Source organism: Toxorhynchites rutilus, chromosome 3, assembly GCF_029784135.1.
Source record: "Toxorhynchites rutilus septentrionalis strain SRP chromosome 3, ASM2978413v1, whole genome shotgun sequence".
Lineage (NCBI taxonomy): Eukaryota > Metazoa > Arthropoda > Insecta > Diptera > Culicidae > Toxorhynchites > Toxorhynchites rutilus.
The window spans coordinates 202,745,249-202,765,751 of NC_073746.1; the positions used below are offsets into that span (position 1 = coordinate 202,745,249).

The 20,503-nt window shown below is 38.3% G+C and overlaps 1 protein-coding gene across 1 annotated transcript; it reads right to left on the reverse strand.

Moving 5' to 3' along the window:
* Positions 1–2,627: 2,627 nt before the first annotated feature.
* Positions 2,628–19,513, reverse strand: LOC129777173 (putative fatty acyl-CoA reductase CG8306). Its single transcript, XM_055783279.1, has 11 exons — positions 19,187–19,513; positions 10,826–10,964; positions 10,223–10,303; positions 9,895–10,146; positions 8,212–8,357; positions 7,742–7,851; positions 4,286–4,478; positions 4,109–4,228; positions 3,263–3,382; positions 2,948–3,205; positions 2,628–2,891 (listed from the first exon to the last, which is right to left on the reverse strand). The coding sequence occupies exons 2-11, from the start codon at positions 10,943–10,945 to the stop codon at positions 2,753–2,755; spliced, it is 1,539 nt and encodes a 512-aa protein (XP_055639254.1). The 5' UTR covers positions 10,946–10,964; positions 19,187–19,513; the 3' UTR covers positions 2,628–2,752.
* Between the last annotated feature and the right edge of the window lie 990 nt (positions 19,514–20,503).

Genomic DNA, 20,503 nt, shown 5'->3' on the forward strand with positions numbered 1-20,503 from the left:
GTTTTTTTAAAATCTTTTTCGAAAATGATTTCTATGGTACAAATCACCCGCACGAGTTAGCAAGAGGAGGGACTGCGGTCCTCATCAAACGAGATATTCCACACTATGGCACCGTCACAGTACTCTAAATACCCAAGTAGCGACTGTGTGCATCGAGAGTAAATCAGAGAAATTAGTATTAACAGCACTCTACTCTTCGACGAACCACCACCTTTCGGAGGAGGAACTGAAAGACTTCTCAATTCAAGGATACTTATTTATCGTCGCTGGTGACTTCAACGCAAAACACACTTTTGGGGATCAAGATTCTGGAATTATCATCTGATCACTCACCAATATCTATATATCTCCTCTAACATCCTTGATCTACCTCTGGATAACGAATATCATATCGAGAACGCAGCTAACCAGCTCAGTTTACTCATGAAAAATGACCTATGAAGACCCAGAAACACGAAAAAATTGTTTCTGCCTCCCAGCAGCAGTTGCAGAAAAGCGACTACTAAGACGTATCTGGCAAAACAAATGATCGCCAGAATCTAAAAACCAACGCAATATGGCACAATGTAAACTAAACTAAACTAAACTAAAAAAGACGAGAAAGATCAAGAATTCCATAATTACCTCACTGAATTGTCGTCAAATCCAGATACTAACTACTAGCTATGGAAGACAACTAAATATCTAAAACAACATCAGTTACAGGTCCCGCCGTTTAGAATGCCCTCTGAGAATTGGGCCAGAAGTGACGATAATAAAGCAGCAACTTTTATAGCCATCTTCAAAAAGTTTTCACTCCGAATCAATCGGAATCTACTCAAGAAACGCTCCAATTTTCTGGTGCTACTAACCAAAACAAAATTAAAATCAAACATCGGCTGGTGAGACATGTTATTAAAAATCAAATCAATGTGAAAAAGTCATCCGGTATTGACCACATCAACGGACAGAGAGCATGTAAAATTTCGACTATCATTATGATTCCTAAGCCAGGGAAAGACGCCCAGAAAGTGGAACCTATTAGCAATCTTCTCAAGAGTGTTCGAAAAAATTATTCTAATAAAATCAACGCCCGATATTGAAAGATTGATCCCGAGTATGGAGGCGATCTGGCGTGAAGGTAACATCCATACCTCTCACGCAAAAGCAGAAAGAATTATGTACCGAATATTGTAATACGTCTTGGAAATCAAAATGTAGAGAAATGTGAAATAGTTAGAGATCTAGGCGTCGTCCTGGACTGTAAACTCACATTCATAGAACACTACAACTCTGTAATCAATAAGGCAAATAGTGTGTTAAGCTTTGTCAAACGCTTCTCATATAACATCCAGGACCCATACACAATCAAGCTTTCGTATATCACGTACGTGAGGCCCATTCTGGAATACTGTAACATCGTTTGAACCCCGTATATGGTCGTACATGAAGAACGCATTGAGTCATTCCAGAAACAGTTTCTCTTATTTGCACTCCGTATGTTGAACTGGACCTCATTTCCATTTCCTTCATATGAAGCACGTTGCATGCTCATAAACATCCAAGCCCTAAAGAAACGCCGTAAATTCGCAATGCTTTCTTTTGTTAATGACCTAATTTCACAACGAGTACAAACAGCTGAATTACTAGAAAAATTATGTTTCTATGTACCTGGGCGTCAACTAAGAACACGCAATTGTTTTCTAACCAAAAAATCCAGAACAAATTATGCAAACAACGCTCCTATCAATCGCATTATGCGTATATACAATCAGAATACTGCGAATTAATTGACACAACAATGAATAAAAAACATTGTAACATTAATATATAATTATGTAGTCTACATTTGTTTTACAAAAATGAATAAATAAATAAATAAATAAATAAATTATTGGGGAGAATAGAGTAAAACCATCCAAGATCATCCCTCCATTGATTCTGCCAGCTGATAAATAACTTATAATGAGCATCGACCCGCATTATGAGTAAAACTTTTAAAATGGCCACTTACATATATTACACTAAATGGGATAGATTTATGTGTTGTTTCATCATTTCTTGGCTCAATTTGATAAACATATGTGAAATAAGCTGGACCTATTTACCTAGAGACGTAATGAAAATTTCCTCATACTTACAAAAATGTTGTTAGAGTTGCTTAGGGTAAAGTACCACCATCTATCGGAAATTTTCTGATAAGGCCAGCCACAAGTGACTTCTTCAATAACAGTAAGTGATAAGGGTTTATCAGCTCTAGTAAACAGAACATTGTAAGTCGTTATCCTCCACTGGACAACAATATATTGAGCCAGTGTGAACAATAAAGTTTATTTACAAAATTCCGTTCATACATAGGGAAGAGTAATCCTGAACATTTGACAATATTCCCATAGAAAAAGTTGCGCACCTATGATCTACATTGAAACGAAAAAAACAACTGTCATCTGTGGTCGTATCTATCACAAGTTCAACAGGGGCTCGCGATCCAACCGAATGAAGTTCAGCATGTTTAAAGTCCCATTCGAGCCGACAGTCTCAAACAACCTCGAATCTAGAGACTATGATTGAAGAGGAATTGAGATTACTGAGATTTTTAAAAAGTCATGTGCACAGAATGGTTTTCGAAGCATGGAGGAGAAAATGAATCACCTGTTTCACAACTTTTATTACCACGCCATTTACCGTTCAATATGTTAATACTAACGAATAACAAAATTTCACCAAACACGATAAATATTTAGGTCAAACAATGCTTATAACAGTTAAATGCTTATAACAATTTCATAAGAATGTACAATATGGCAACCAATATTGTGCATATGAGCATCGGTAAACCTAGAAGCTTCGAGGTTACCATCCATATCATAGAAAGGATGAATACTTGGAAGATTGCATGAACGAAATAGAGTCTGAAAGAGAGAAAAATTAGGATGGTAATGTTAACACTCTGCATTCGAAAACTTACATTGAGTCCTTTTTGCGAGCTGCTGCCAACGTTTTGGGGTGTTCATTGTGCAAGTAGCGTCTTACTCCTTGTGCCAAAGATACAAAATATTCGGGCCATTTCAGCTCAGAAATATCTATTTTGAAAAGTTCATCATCTTCACGAGATAACGTTTTAGAAAGTGCCAGTGTTTTTTTGTTGTTGAATTTCCATTCATTGAAAATAAATTTTTCGAGTGTGTTGAGTGATTTCCAAACATTCGTATGTAATCGCACCAATCTGGAAATTAATCGCATTAATCGCACTTGTTAAGTGCTTTTACAAATTTTTACTTACATCGGTCTTCCTCCGAACAATTTCGTTAACAAATCCAGACAATACGCTGGTAGGAAATGAACAAAAATGGCTGCTATCTTGTATGACCACAAGTTTGGTAGAAATTTCAGATGAGGATACCTATAATTCCAAAGTGCATTAATTCATTGCTGTGTACGCTTACATCGGTATACGAGGGTCGTTCATAAAATAAGTTTCAGTGCCTCTGAAATCGCGGAAAAATAAAGTTAGGACAAAAAACAAGATGACTTTCGTAATCTACGAAGTGCGTAGCGTCCAACTTTTTGAAGTACGATGTAACTGCGTCACGAATTTCTTCAGTGTTATCGAATCGTTAACCGCCGAACGCCTGTTTCATCACCGGGAATAAGTGATAGTCGCTAGGGGCGAGGTCTGGGGAGTAAGGAGGATGCTCGAATACAGTCCATTTGAATTTTTTCAATTGCTCTTGAGTTATGCGAGTATAATGGGGACGCGCATTATCGTGGATGAGGAACACTCCTTTCGTCAATAAATCTGGCCATTTGTTCTTAATCGGTTCAAAACTTCACAATAGTACGGTGATGAAACAGGCGTTCGGCGGTCAACGATTCGATAACACTGAAGAAATTCGTGACGTAGTTGCATCGTACTTCAAAAAGTTGGACGCTGCGCACTTCGCGCTCGGAATAGAAAAACTCGTGCCACGCTATGAAAAAAGTCTCGAACGTTACGGTGATTATGTAGAAAAATAGAAAATAAAACGTAGATTACGAAAATCACCTTTTTTTTGTCCTAACTTTATTTTCCGCGATTTCTGAGGCACTGAAACTTATTTTTTGAACGACTCTCGTATAATATGCTTACCAAATTGCTGAGGTTAACGGATACTTATGTAAATATTCGTTAATCTGATCCTTCACAGAAATCCATCTGAATGGATTACATGTGCTGGATGTACAATGGAAGATGGACAATTCCTTCAACCTATATGTAGAATATGATGTTGTTACTATGGATATTAGCCGATGTTGACTACCTTACCCATTCTTTGCTATGTAAAATCCCGTCACAAGTATTTGATTCACCACTATGTCTACTGGAATGTAGTCGTAAATGAGTTCCGTTCCGACCGGCAGTCTGCGAATTACACCTTTTGCTGCTCCCATAAGAAAACCTTGAGGTCCATTTTTTGAAATTGTCCATCCGGGCACAGGCTCTTTCCAGGCTCCAGTTACTGATCAAAAAGTTAAATTTTAGTATTAAGTTTGGGTACGATATACGCATCTCAATTTAGCTAAATAGTAGAAGGAGAGGTGAGAGGAATACGGACATGTTAAGAAGAACTTCAATTGTATCTCAAAACTTAAAGGCGGTTTCATGCAATTCAATATACTGTTTATCGAATGAATCGACCAAATGTTTTACAGTGTTTTTCAAAAAATTAAACTTCTTCGTTGCGGGCAGTGCGGGAAAATGAACAGGTTTGTAATATACGAAACGTAGATATTTATTGCTCACGAGAAGAATAACTTCGCTCATCGTTTGTCCAGCAACTAAAATAGAACAAACAAAAAGAACGAACGAAAAAAGGTGAATGGTCTTCCCATTAGTTTCCATCATGCGTTGGATGTGATCTCAATGTTTTACTGTCCATTTCAACTCTAGCAGTACGATCATTTCAATAATTTAAACTTTCCATTCAAAAATGAATTTACTTTTCCGCACATACCTAATAACGCTTCTGAGCAGTTTCAAATGAAATCGACAAATGACAAAACATGAGTATTTTTGATTCGAATAAAAGTTTGTGTTCCATTTGGGTTGGAGGAAATATGAGTTTTCCACAGCAATTGGTACTATTTTAATTCAAGTGTAACTTTTCAATAGGGCGTATCGATTTTAGTAAGAGAAATCTTTGATAATTTATATCTCAGGAACTATGAGTCGTACCGAAATAGTGTTTTAGGAAGAGTTATAGAAATGTTTAAACGGAAAAATAGTACACTTTTTTTTATTAACGAAAGAAAAACTTTGATTTGCAATATCTAAAATATGTATTTTTAATTTAAAAAAAATCATATAATATAGAAGTCATGTAGAAAAATAAAAAAAAAGTCATGTCTTCAAGTGTTTTTCAATGTAACTCCTAAAAATATATTTTACTATACTGATGTATCTATATAAATAAAAATTAATTGGTACCGTTCCTCACGATTTAACTCAAGGACGAAGCAACGGATTTAACAGTCAGTATCAGGTTTGATGCATCTTAGTCTGCGTCAGGTTTATACGCCAAGAAAGTTATGAAAACCATTCGGAATGTTGGGAAATTGGAAAGTCATTTTTTCAGCAAATTTTGCATATCTATACAGCCATTCCATGCCAAACCGATATAGTGGTTCTCAGATTTTCGTCAAAAGTGGTAGTTTTGTTCTTTGTCGCAAATTATTAGACCCGTATTTTTTATTTTTTTGTTAGAGTGGCCATTTCCATTTTAGGGTGGTCCGAAAAATCCATTTTTTCGCATTTTTGCCAAAAATGACTTTTTCAAAATACAAAATACAAAATACATTTGTTTTGTGATTTTTCAATCAAGTGCAATTCACAGGTGTTTATCGAGTTAGCATTAACCACTGGCGGGCATCGAGCATCGAGAAGAATCCGGAAAGATGTTATCGTTGCTGAAAAATAATCTGCCAGTTCCCCTAGGAATTGAAAATTACATTCAAGCGAAAGTATTTATTTTAATGTTTTCTATTCATATAATACTGCGATCAAATGCATTTTGTCTTGTGATTTTTCAATCAAGTGCAATTAACTGGAAAGCTTCTATAGATTAATCTTCCCCACCAGTAGAATAATTTCATATCCAATATCGGATGCATAAAACCTTGTGCCTCCAACGTAACGCTCTCGTTTTCGAAGTCCCCCAAATATTCATTTATTCATTCATTCAGGATGGATTCATATTCAACTTCAAACAAATGATCACTAAATCAACGATAGTTCTACGTCAACCTTGCGGTTATAACACAGATATAACCCACTTCCTGTTTTCTTGTTCACCGCTAGACGGGCAGCAACTATATTGCCACAAACATTTTACGTTAGCCCTTTTACGGGCAGGTGGGAGCTATATTGCCACCAATATATAGCCGGACAGTGACAACCGCCAATGTTGCCTTCGTGGGCTTTCCGATTGTCCCGCGGAAGCTCAGGGACACACATTTTGGCGATCCTGCCAGGAAGCGGAAGACTACAAGTAGCAGAACTATCCTACCATGGGAGGCATGGTAGTAAGTAAATGATACGTTTGAAAAAGTATAAAATAAACAGCATGGTTGGCAGAAATTTTAATGCTCCATGTTGAACTGCAGGTTGACTCGAATGATAGCCAAATTGAGACCTGTTTCCAGAAACAACGTTTTATTTTTCAACTAATGCAGCTTAACACTTTGGTTGCTTTAGGGTAACAAAACAAAATGTTTTTTTAAAATTATGTTTCTATGTTTAGTAGGCGATATTGAAAAAAAAAGTACTGATGTCTTGTTATTCCATTGCATCAATACATATTTCTTCGCAATAACGCATTAAAACTCAAGATTACGACGATTTGCGTTAGATGCACAAGGAACACGAACAAATTGTTAACATCGATATGTTACGATATGATACTTTTTTTTAAATATAGCAAGGTACAAATAGATAAATCTTTTATTATAAGTACGAATCGGAATGACAGTGCGGTTTAAAAATGGAAATAAAAATATTTGCGGATCGGAACAACCGTATGAAAAAAAATAATAATGATAAGAGTGTGGATCGGGACGACCGCGCATAACAAGTACGGCTCGGAACGGATTATAATGATAAGAGAACGACCGTGCCGTGTAAAAATGGTAAATGTAAAAATGCAGAACAAATACGGCTCAGAACGACCATATAGAAAATGATAACGATAGGTGGTTCAAATGTTTTCTGTGAAGGAAAATAAACTGAAACAAAATCAACATGCATTTGTTCTTTTCGTCTATTTTATTCAATTCTTTTTTAGGGGGAAGGACGATGTGTGGCACACCCAATTCTGGCAACACGGCATCGTCAGTTTAGCGATCAAGTGGGTTGGGCACTCCGTGCATTTTCCGCCATCTTATTAGCAGGCAATTACTGTTCGGTTTCGGGCGGTCTTCGATTATCCCGCGGATGCTCAGGGACGTACAGATCCCCCCTCAACTTATTAAAAATTAAACTATACAAATCAACCGCATGTCCATATTACCCCCACTGTCCGTCTTAACCGCATTTCTCCTACATTGTGAGATTTCTCAGAACAGTACGATCCCAATAGAGCTTGAGGCATTCATTTTCTAAGAAAGGCGCAGCCAGGAACCGAACCGGTACTTCAGTACGGGAGTTTCCAAAGACTTAATATTCTTGACGTGCTTATGTGTGTAGGTTGCGTCATGTGCTCTTCGTAATAAAACTTAAACAACTCACTCATGCTAGGTCTTACAATGCCGCAAGGGAAGAGCGCGGTACATTTTGCTACTTCATGCTCTGCCAAGTGCTTAGTGAAAGTGTAGGTGTTTAGATGCTCTCCCAACAGCCTAAAATGATAAAATCGAAAGAAAAATAATTAGTATCCTATTTTTGTTGTTGTTTTTTTTGTTCCTCCAGGCTGGGCTAGAATATTCGTTCCGAATACAAAGTGCATTCATAAAGTTTGTAGCCTAATTTTTCTCGCCGACAGGATGACACTAGGTTCGGAAAAACTCACCACACGTTATTTAAATAGTTGTGATATTATTGTCATTTGGTACAATCAAAAACTTAAAATTATGAAAATAAGAAAATCGACAGTTCCGTATAGAATGTTATAAGTGGATATTTGCTGGACATTTCAGAACCCCGTTCAATGCTCAAGAGCATTTCGAACACATGTGTTTATTGTTTATCGTTAAACATACCGATCAGTCAGTGGATCTAACGCATCGTCGGTCAATGTATTGACAAGATCTATAACTTTCTCAGCGCTCTCATGGACAGGATAAAGTTTCTCGTCGGCTTCCTTCAGATAGGCATTTACGTATGCGCTTGACACGTGGACCATGCACTGTAAGTAGCAGAAATTCATTCGTTTCATTCATCTTTCGAAATTTATACCAAAAATGAGAGGGCACATTGCAGCTCCGTAAATTGACTATCAAATGGGCGAAGGCATAGTCCGTAGCTAAACAAGCGAATTTGTGGACTCATATTAACGTTTGCATTAAAAAAATTAACAAAAATTGTCGATCACACGCACTGACTAAACTACCCATGCAGCATCAATCATAGTAACCCATGAGTCAGCAGAAAAAAATTGACAGCTCTATCAGTCAAACTCTAACCGTAATGGCGAAAACAGTGAAGCTTCGTTCAGAAGTGTGCGCGTTCAAAGAACGTTATCTCGCCGCGTCAAAAACGAAAATTGTATGGCACTTTGTGGACGCCGGATACGCCCGTTCCGGCAACTACAACATCTTGGCACTATTGGACAACAATCAGAGCATCGAAAGAAAACCCGGTTTCGGGCAGCCGACGATCCTGAGCGACAAAAAGCTCCAATGAATGCTGAAGAGGAAGCTCGAGGGAAAAGTGGCTAAATCGCTGCGTGCGCTTGGTCGGGAGGTCGGTGCAACCGGCCAAACAGTGAGAAGTACCTGGCGAACATGGACATACATGTCAGAAAGCGGAAGTCCCGTCCACTGGTCTCGGAGCTGCAGGCAATGACGCAGCGACGGCGGCTGAATCAGATGGTCAAGTTGATTTTCCCGGCGAATCGCAGTGGTGATGGACAACGAGACCTATCTCACCCTGGATGGCAACGACTGGCAGGGAACTTCGTAGTTAAATTCCCCACGAAGGAAGTGAGCTCCGAAGTGAAGTTCATTTCACACACCAAGTTCCCCAAGAAGGTGCTGCTATGGCTGACAATCAGCGAGGATGGGATTCAAAGCCGCTCTTCTCTAGCTCCGGACTGGCCGTGAACGAGGAAATTTATAGTACGAAGTGCCTGCCGGAAGTTGCGTCATTCATCAAGAAATACCATAAGGGCGAAGAAGCGGTATTCTTGCCGGATCTGGCGTCGGCCAACTACTCGAAGCGATCGTTAGAGGAGATGGAGCGGCTGAATATCGATGTGTCACCCAAGTCGGCGAACCCGCCAGACGTCCCCCACCTGCGTCCCATCGAGAATGTTTGGGCAAACCTGGAGCGTAAGATCAACTTCAACAATTTCTTCGCGAAAACTGGGAAGGAATTGATAAATAAAACGAAGAAAGAACTCATAAACATGTCTATACGCATGTTTTCGTTCTCCATGGCGAATGTTCCGGTTAACTATCGGAAGACCGCTCGCAAGGGCGTAGATTTTTTTTCAAGTTAGCTAATATAATTACCTTCCATGGAAAATTTATCAAACTCAATTATCTGTCTTAGATTTTTTATCACCATCCGAAAAAGAACACTTTTTTAATGCAAACGTTAACACACCCAATACCACTAAACTAACTAGAAATTTGTGGATATTCATAAATTAAAATGAAAAACAAGTAATAATCTTCAGGCCATTCAAATATACAATATGTACAGAACAGCTGCTACATTACTTTTAAGTTTTGCATTTCCTGGCAGAGTTGCATTACTCTTCGCGTTCCTAACAGATTGATTTGAACTGTTGGCCTTAGGTTGGCTTGGAAATCTAAAGTTGCAGCCGAATGAATAACTACATCGATGGTTTTGGCTAATGTGCTACGATCGTCTTTAGATATTCCTAAATTTTCTTCCCCAACATCGCCAGCAATCGCATACAGTTTACTGAATACTTCTGGGGAAGTTTGTTGAAGTAATGTTTCAAAGACCTGAAAGTAAAGCGAATAATTCAGTAAAGGTCGGTAGTAGTTTCTGTTTTTGTTGAAACACAATAATAGATCATACCGGATTTTTTGTGAGTTCTTCGATTCGTTCGTTGATTTCTTTTCCTTTCTTGGGCCTCATTAGTAAATAGATTCCGCCGACCTGGAAAAGAAATTAAAAAACTAATACAATGAACCATTTTAAATTGTCGAAATGTACGTGGTTGTGAAGCATGCTATTCTAATTGTCGAAATAGTCTTCACAGTATCAAACGACCTGCTTTTTATGCAACTAATTTGATTTATAAAGCTCGGGTGATATATAAGTGCGTTGGAAAAGTTTGTACCCATCAGTGTTTATGCTTCGAACCCGTATCAGATTCATTCTTCAGCAACATACCCTCCACGATATTTTGCCTTCACTGTGTCACAGCACAGTAAGTCACAGCGGAAAGTGCGATACAAGTCAGATGCCTCTTCAGCTACTTCCAAAACCTCAGGTCCGTTGGGTGTGACTCAGTGGAGGCATACCATCTCGATCACTGAACTACGAGTTCTGATCCAACCGGCAAGGGCAAGTCATGTGTCCAATCAGCTGCTACTCAGCACTCATGACCCATTGGTGAATATGATACCATGGATAGAACATAGATGACTTACGTTTATAAACTCTGACAAAACTTACCTCTGGACATGCGCGCAAAACTTTTTCGATCAAGGCAATTCCAAGAAATCCCGTTCCTCCGGTTATGAGGATGTTTTTGTTCTTATAGAAACTTTTAACACTAGCATCCGACTCTGCCATTGTGGTATCTATAATATTTCTGAAAAACAGAATAATAAACCATGATTAGTATTTTTTATTTCATTCGGCTATCTTTCTAAAAAAAAGGTTGGAGTTGTGTCTAGCACACGACCGCATTTTTGACATGGGACAAAAAATATTTCATCCAATCCGCTTGTTTATCATTTCGGACATTGTTTTGAAATGCATCGACATTCGTGGAATATGTACTGTTGATTGCTCGTTGCACTGAACCTGAAATACTGATCTCCTTCAATATCCAAGTAGTTTTTCAGCCCCTACTGCTGCCCCAGGTGTGCGGAATGCCACCTAATCAGCGAGTGTAATTCAAACTACGAAAAATTAATCAATTGCGATTAGCGGAACAGAGGTCAACATTTGCCAGCGGATGATCCGATAGACACCTCACACGCAGCATGGAGCTCTGCGTGCGCCATTTTTCACAGAAGGTTGAAGAATGCAAAGCAGCGAATCGACTACTTCAGCTAGCAATCACCATCATCATCTAACCAAGCCAACGACTACGGTACATACCACTTTGCCGAATTTACTGTTTCTCCCGGTAAGTTTTACAGTGGTATATGTCCTGCCGAGGCTGGACGAGATTCTACACCAACTGAAAAAAGTACCTTCCATCAGAATACCATAATCATATTGGATGATGAAGCCGTTGTCAGTTCTATTGCTCCATCAGCTGATTCCACACTATTAAATGTCGAGCCACCCACCGATATAATGCAACGTGATCACAGTGAGGATACCAGCTATTCAACTCGTGACGATTCCGAAGCATACCACTTGGCTGCACTTACTGTTTCTCTAGATGTTGTAACATCCTTGCGCTTTCGTACCCACACCGAAGAGAACATCAGCTTCTATTGTCGAGTATAACCAAACTCGACGATTTCCTTCTCGCAGTGTCGGATATCGAATACCGAATACGACGTCGAAGTTGTGACTGAAACCTGGCTGAACGACGAGATCTCTTCGCGTAAAATCTCCGGACGACAAAACCAAGTTTACCGTAAGGATCGTGATCGCGCACGCACCGGTAAGACAAGAGGTGGAGGAGTACTAGTAGCAGTGCATAATCGACTTAGCTCCAGCGGTTGCTCTGTTGAGGTAGATGACGACATTGAACAGGTTTGGACTATTATCGACGCGAAAATTCGGAAAATTTACGTTGGAGTTGTTGATATTCTTCCTGACCAAGCAGGGAATGCCAACAACATTAGTAATCTTGTTGAATCGGCTGACAAAGTTTTGAGTTCATCTGAAGACCTAGACTTGCACTTGATATTTGGGGATTTCAATCAACCCTCACTTGTTTGGCACACTTCCTTCGGAGGGTTCGCTACTGCTGATCCTCACGAATCATCGTTCCCGCAATATAGTATCGCGTTGCTCGACGGTATGTCGGTTCTATGCTTGAAGCAACTTATTTCATTTAGGAACGTAGGGAACAGAACATTAGATCTGTTGTTCGTAAGTGCAGATACCAGATCGCTCTGTGTTGTTTCTAATCCCCCCGAGCCGCTCACATGTGCTGATCAGTTACACCCCCGTTCCAAGTTTTATTGAAATGCTCAGCCCCCATTAGATTCGAGGAACCAAATGACAACAGGGAATTCAACTTCAGTAAAACTAACTTTGCTGCTTTAAATCAAGCTCTCTATTCGATTAACTGGTCCCGACTATATGATTCCAATGATGTCAATGAAGCTGTTGATTTATTCACTAGCATTCTATATCGGCTGTTCTGTGAACATGTTCTCCCACCACGCTCTCGTCCATCACCGCCATGGTCAAACCATTATCTCCGAGAGAGGGCAGTAGCATTGAGACAATATTCAAGATACAAAAACCCTTGGACGAATAGAAGGTTTTGTGCAGCTAGTCTTCTTCTTCTTCAATGGCACTAACGTTCCTAGAGGAACTTCGCCGTCTCAACGTAGTATTACTTGCGTCATTTTTATTAGTACTTAGTTGAGATTTCTATGCCAAATTACACGCCTTGAATGCATTCTGAGTGGCAAGCTCTAGAATACGCGTGATCACAGTGCAAGTCGGAGGAAATTTTGTGCAGCTAGTGCTAGTTATAAAAAATATAATCGCTTCTTATATGCTAGACATGTTCGTCGGCTTCAATCTAACTTCATAGAAAATCCAAAAAGTTTCTGGAAGTTCGTGAACAGCAAAAGAAAGGAAGATGGTCTTCCATCTAACATGTTCTTGAAGGACAAATCATCCGAGTCTTTCGATGGCATCTGCAATTTATTCACCGAACATTTTTCAAGCGTATTCGACGAAACTGTGGTGGGTCAGAATCAAGTCGGGAATGCTATGAGGAACGTTCCAGTGAATGCACTCTCCTTGCGTATTGGTGGCATCGCAGTTTCGGACGTTCTTACATCCTTGATAAAAATGAAGTCCTCGGTGTCAGCGGGACCGGATGGAATCCCAGCTATCATTTTGAAAAGATGTGCTGAAAATGTATGTGAGCCTTTGAGATTCATCTGCAATAAATCACTTTCGGACTCTGTTTTCCAAGATAGATGGAACGACTCTTTCATGTTCCCGACTTTTAAGAAAGGAGACAAGAGAAACATTGAAAACTACCATGGAGTTACATCATTGTGTGCTTGTTCAACGTTGTTGGAAATTCTAGTTTACAATATACTGATACACACCGCTAAAACGTATATATCTCCTGATCAGCATGGATTTTTCCACTAACCTGGTCCAGTTCACATCTGGCTACTTATTAAGTATGCATGATGATTATCACACTGATACTGCATATACAGATTTAAAGGCTGCGTTTGACCGTGTTAATAATCGCATCTTGCTTGCTAAACTGTAACGATTAGGTATCGAAGATCGCCGTCTTCGCGTAAAGCTTGGTTGTCACGAGTCATGCATCTTTACCAACAGCTCTGGAGTTCCTCAGGGGAGTAATTTTGAACCGCTTCTGTTTTCTCGGTTCTTCAACGACGTGTGCTTTGTTCTGGCTCAAGGATGAAAAATTCTGTACGCAGATGACTTAAAAATCTACTCAACAGTACGGTCTACTGAAGACTGCAAGCAACTGCAGCGTTATCTTGACCCATTTTGGTCTTATACTATCTGCGGAGAAACGCTCGAAAGAGTCTCGAGCATAAGAGATCTAGGAGTTGAACTGGATAAATGATCTTTCGTGATCATTACTCCAGCATAATCGCTAAGGCTAACAGGATTCTAGGCTTCATCTTTCGCGTCTCGAAGGAGTTTCGTGATTCCTACTGCTTACGAGCTTTGTACTATACTACAGCAACTGTCGTATGGAGTTCCCACCATGGTATTTGGATAAAGCGGATTAAAGCAGTACAAGCGAGATTTGTTAGTTATGCGCTACGGGTTTTACTCTGGAATAACCCAATCGAGCTTCCGCCGTATGAGAGTCGATGTCGTTTACTTGGAATGACTACCTTGAAGATAAGGAGGAACCAATAAGAAGCCATATTTGTTGGGAAGTTACTGCTAGGAGAAATTGACGCTCCCAACATACTTTCGCGAATCAACTTCAGCGTCCCTTACAGACAACTCCGTCCACAGCAAATCCTTAGGCTGAACTTTTATGATATGCGCAGAACGAACCAATCAGAGCAATGTGTGCTATTTTTAACGAAGTTTTCAACTTATTTGATTTCAATGTTAGTGTTAATGTATATACCGAACGACTACGATCAAAGTATAAAGAATGTGTTATGGAATTCATCTAGACTTCTCTGTTCGATGAATAAATGTAAATGTAAATGTAAAAAAAAAAAAAATGTAAATGTATGTTACGAGCCATAGAAAGTATGAAGCAACGATGTTCGATCCGGGAGACGCAAAACTCTTCAATATATCATGGAGTACACTGGAAGATCAGATTAAGGAACGCTACCCATTCACAAAAAAAAAAGATGTAGCAACATTCTTTTCGACGAAAAAATTATCGTGGGGTGGAAAAGTCGCCGAAAATCTCAGAAAGTTGGATACCCTCAAAACCCATGGACCCAAAATGGATCAAAAACTTCAGGAAATTACACCAGTAACTTTCCAAGAGCGTTGTTAATAACTTGGTCAAACGGCTAGTGATAAATGAAAACTATAAGTAAATCATAAAATAAATCTCATATCTTTTGTTCATCATTGATGTTTGATTTAAGATTTTAATTGAATAACAATGAAATCGAATAACTAATTTCTCTCAAAGAAATGCTGCTGACAAAACTTGTCCGAAATTTGAAGCAAAAGTGTGCGGAATTCAATTCATGATTCAAAAATGAAAACAATAAAGAAATTTACAAACTTTGAACTAATATAACATGATTGTGTAGAATTCTGTGATTGATAACTTTCATGAAATCCATGTTATTCTATAGGAACGGTAATTTTTCATGCTCTGATATGTCAATATTTTTTAGTAGTTGATGTTATCATCGTAAGCGCTTATATGGCCGGATTTCGATGCATTACGTTATACCGGAAAAAAACTACTCATCTTGAACTGTGAGAGAAAGCACGCAAACCCCGAACTGTTTGCTTTGTTTGTTTCACAATAAGTTCCATCAAAATTGGCCGTGGGAAAAATTGTTCAATCATTACAAACTCATCAGACGAAAATCCCAAATAAGATACGAACAGTGGTTATTTCTACTTAATTGAAAAGTTAATCATATAAACGGTGAACGGAGCGAAACGATAAACCGTTTTAAACATAACGGTGTACGAGTGATCGGAAAACGAATGAACAAAAAATTAAGGGATAGACCGTTAGAGTCAGAACGGTGCATTAAGTCCAATGAAATGAACGAGGAAAACCGAAAATCAAATGTCGATATTATTATTCTCAATAAAGAAAACGTGTGTTTATTGTTTTTGTATTCATGTTTCGTTATTCGTTAATTATATATTCACGGTTTTGTTTGTACTTTAACATTTGAATAAAAATTAGAAGATTGTTGCTATGCGGCTGCGCGAACTCTGTGCCTCAATCCTGTTGAAGATCAAGTAACACCGCACTAGCGCTCTGTTATTCGTGGATTGCAATACCCCTTACCGGTGCCAAACACTTGTGTACTTAATGAAGAAGGGATGCGCGATCACTAACAGGAACAAAAGTTATACTACAAAATAATAGAACTGTAAACTTTTTCCTTTCGTGATTCTTGGGGTTGATAAGAATAAAATGAATGAGCTTATAATATTGAAACATTTAGCGACATAACTAAACAAACCTCGAATAAATGCACGTCTTATTCAACCGTGATTCAAAGTCATAAAAAATAAATCAAGTTCTACCGAAAACGAATTAGGAAAAAAACAACTATAGCGCAAGTGAATGAAAGCATTTCAAGCTGATTTTAATTTAACTTATCCCTCTCTTCTCATGAATTCAAATACTTGTAAAACAGGAAAATTACAAGTGGTTTCAATCATAGGACAACACGAGACAACTCCATCGATAGACTTCAATGAAAGCGATGAGCCGACACGTTCCTCTCGATCATTGATCTTCGAGAGGTGAAATAACTGTTTCCTACTTATGTGGGACGCAAAACGCTCCCGATACGCATCACAGACACTTTTATTGGCGAACATTATTATTCCGCGAAAAGCTAACAATTCTCTCATTTTGTAATGCACCGAAAAAATGTGAAAATTAAGCAATACTTACTCTTTAATCTTTCCACTACGCACTACGCAATACTAATAATGGGTGAGCGAACGTTACTTCTACCAAGTGAATGATCATCTGTTTGATCAAATGACTTTCTAGTAACGCGAGACTGGTGTGCAAAGTTTGTCCGGTCACAATGAGTTAAGGTAAGGTGTGAGCGTACTTTATAAATTGATATGTAGGTGAAAATAAATAGCTACGTCATATAGTGAAACTGGGGGTATCAGTTTCGCGGGGCTTTTGAATGTCTCTGAGTTTGCCATAATAAAATCTGTGTTTTTGTTCTCAAATTTTTTTTTTATCTGAGTTTTATCTCAGAAAATCTGTATCGAAATCTGTATTAAACCCTTACGGTCGCTTGTTTGCTCCCAACCACCACAGCAAAGAAGTATATTAATAATATAATTTATGTAACAATTTATCAGCTCTCACTTTTTCTAAACGAATGTTAATGTCTTGTGAACTTATTCAAGAACCAAAACGATGCTATTATGAATGATAGATAACGGTACTCAGTATCAACAAAAGTTGTCATTCATGCTTGAGGAAAGGATTAATGGAAAACTCCATGTATTACGGAACTGTGTAGATGTCAAGAGCATTGTTCTGCATGTTCAGATAAAAGATAAAAGTCGAAAGACATCCAACTATTTTTTTGTGATACATGCGAAAACCAGTACTGGATTTTGAGGATTATCACATGAAGAAGAATTATCTATCTATCTATCTATATATATATATATAAAAATGGAGTGATGTCTGTCTGTCTGTCTGATTCTTATAGACTCGGAAACTACTGAACCGATCGACATGAAAATTGGTATGTAGGGGTTTTTGGGGCCGGGGAAGGTTTTCGTGATATTTTGAGACCCCTCCCCCCTCTCTAAGGAGGAGCTGCCATACAAATGAAACACAAATTTCTGCATTACTCGGAAATTAATCAATCAAACGAAACCAAAGTTGGCATGTGAAAGTTTTAGGGTGCAATAAATGTTTCTATGATGGTTAGACAGTCCTTCCCCCACTCAAAGGGGGGGGGGGCTGCCATACAAATGAAACACAAATTTCTGCATTACTCGATAAATAATCAAGCAAATGAAACCAAATTTGGCATGTGGAGGTTTTAGGATGCAATAAATGTTTCTATGGTGTTAAGATACTCCTTCCCCCTCTCTTAGAGGGGGCTGCCGTACAAATGAAACAAAATTTTTGCATTACCCGAGAATTAATCAAGCAAATTAAAGCAAATTAGGCATATGGAAACTTTAGGGTGCAATGAATGTTTCTATGGTGGTTAGATACCCCTCCCCCCTCTCTTAGGGGTGGCTGCCATACAAATAAAACACAAATTTCTGCATTACTCGAGAATTAATCAAGTAAATGGGCGGGACGAAGTTTGCCGGGTTAGCTAGTTATATATAAATTTATAAGTTCAATTTTGAAGCATAATCTTAGCTCTAGTATTATTGATTGGAATAGTTAATATGAATTCGGTGATGTTATTGGTAGCGACGTAAAACTCCGCATTCATTGTGCTTTAGTGGGAAAAAGATAAACAATGTTATTTATTTATTGTAAAGCTAGTCGATGACACAGACTTTTGTATCTTTCGCCTTGGATTGAACATGAGAAAGCAGTACTACATATGAATACCAAAAGACTCTCATTCAGATTGATTCAAATGATATATGAATAAAAGTGGTGAGTTGCAAAATATTATTGAGATCGAGCCATAACTAATATTTCAAGAGCACAAAAAAAAATTAAAATATTGAACTCCGGCCCCGTCAGGCTAGCGCCATATGAGCCTTGATAAAAATATATATTTTGGAAAAAAAAACTAATATTGGATAGTTATTTTGAAAAATCTGTAAGTCTATATGAAAACCAGAAAAATCTGTAATATGTATCTACAGATTCTAGGATTAAAAAAGTCTTAATAATCTGTGTAAATGTATAAATACAGATTATTCTGTAGATGGTAACCCTGGTCGGGAGTGAGAATTGAGCTCGTGATCTTTAGTGTGACAAGTACGGATGTTACCACTACACCAAATTGTCTGGCCATGTTGACCGATTGTAAATTGTGGGCATTTTCCCCTCATGTAACCACAACGCGTTGCTTCTCAAATGAATAAATATTTGCAAAGGGTGTGTAAAGTTTGTCATTTTCCTCATTTCCGTATGATTCGACTCTACTGTTAACGACGATACATTTATTGAAATTGATAGTTTTTTACTTGATTTAGCTGGTTCTGTCGACGCAGCTTGGGTCGTTTGCTGAGGAATCTCTTACTCGCGACGCGGACACAGAACAATGGTGGACACAAAATGACGGACTATTTGGTGGAAAAGCACGTTACAAAATCACTGACGGAAAGGCGGAAAACAAGATTTACACAATAACCTATTAAAACGAAGAACAAGAAAACACCGCGGTTTGGAGGGCCACACAATTAACGCTTAATAAATATTTTCTTTTCCTGTACTTTTTTTTATTTATTACAATTTTTCTCAAAATGGCTCGAGCTCACCGGTTACGTTGCGGCCGTTCGCTGCGTTGGTGCACTTCCGGGATATTCTGGGCTGGAACTGATGACGGTAACGGGGCGGCTTCGGCTGGACAGGATACTGGATGACGATCACAAGACGGGAACACCTTTCACAACGTGGCGCGGCCTGATTTGATGGTGGCCGGCCACATTAATAAGCCTGGGTGTCTAGATGGCTTTTTCCAATTTTCCACACTCACAAAACTTGTGAAAACTAATGTGGTTATTGTAACCGGTTCCGGATCAACTTTTTGGGAGACTAGCAATATCGTATTTCTAGCTCACACACACGGACAGTCGCTTCCCTTTTGAGTTTTGGGGATATCGTTTTCAAATTTCTGGCAGCTATCACAACTGCGTCCGTACTCCTTAAAATCTTCACGAAGACTCCCCGATTCTGTCTCATTTTCTCCTCTCAACGCTTTTTTTTTCTTTTCAAATTCTTTGCTCGCCTTTTTCAATTCTTTCAAACTATTCAAGCTTTTGACCTTATTCAGGTTCCCTGGTACTTTTCCATTAAGGTCTGTTTCCAATGCCGACGCCCTATCCCTCTTTCGCTGCGACGACGAGACACACGATGGTTACTCCGACAAACAAACACACTTAAATATATTGGTTTAGGTTGGTGTCACGACTATCATCTAAACATTTAAGGTAGCATGCTATACCTGGACAACTAAACCTAACACTTGCTTTCCGCATATATGAATAAATAAATGAAAAATCATTGAACAAGCAAAATAAGCAATTGTATATGAATATAATAAATATCTATGAATGTATAAATAAATAATTGAATAAATAAATAAATAAATAAATAAATAAATAAGCAAATAAATGAATAAATAAATAAATAAATAAATAAATGAATGAATAAATCAATAACTAAATAAATAAACATATTTTTTCCCTACTACTATGTAAATAAATACAACAAAACTAAACTACGATAAAATTAGCTCTTCGTTATACACCAACCTGGGGGTCTGCGATTAACTGTTTATTTGGTTTATTGCAAAAATTGGACTCATACGTCATCTTTTCTACGACAGCTAATCACAGACTCCCAATACTACTTTTTTTATTGTCATATGAGAAACAACATTAAGTCAAACACAGGATGTGGACATGAACTGTAAATTTCTCAAATGACAAGACAGCACAAACAAATATTTTACATTTTTTTGTACAATATCGGTAAAGTCCAAACCCACGGTTGGCCTTCCCACCAAATTCATTATTGTAACCTAACGTTTGGTTACAAAATTCAGTGAAGTAATTAAAATCAAAATATTTAAT

Coding starts and splice junctions, on each gene's coding strand:
- LOC129777173 (XM_055783279.1), bottom strand. CDS start 10,945: ATGGCAGAGTCGGATGCTAGTGTTAAAAGTTTCTATAAGAACAAAAAC. Junction 10,147..10,222: donor AAGAACTCACAAAAAATCCG/GTATGATCTATT, acceptor CTTTACTTTCAG/GTCTTTGAAACATTACTTCA. Junction 3,383..4,108: donor CCGTTAACCTCAGCAATTTG/GTAAGCATATTA, acceptor TTGGAATTATAG/GTATCCTCATCTGAAATTTC.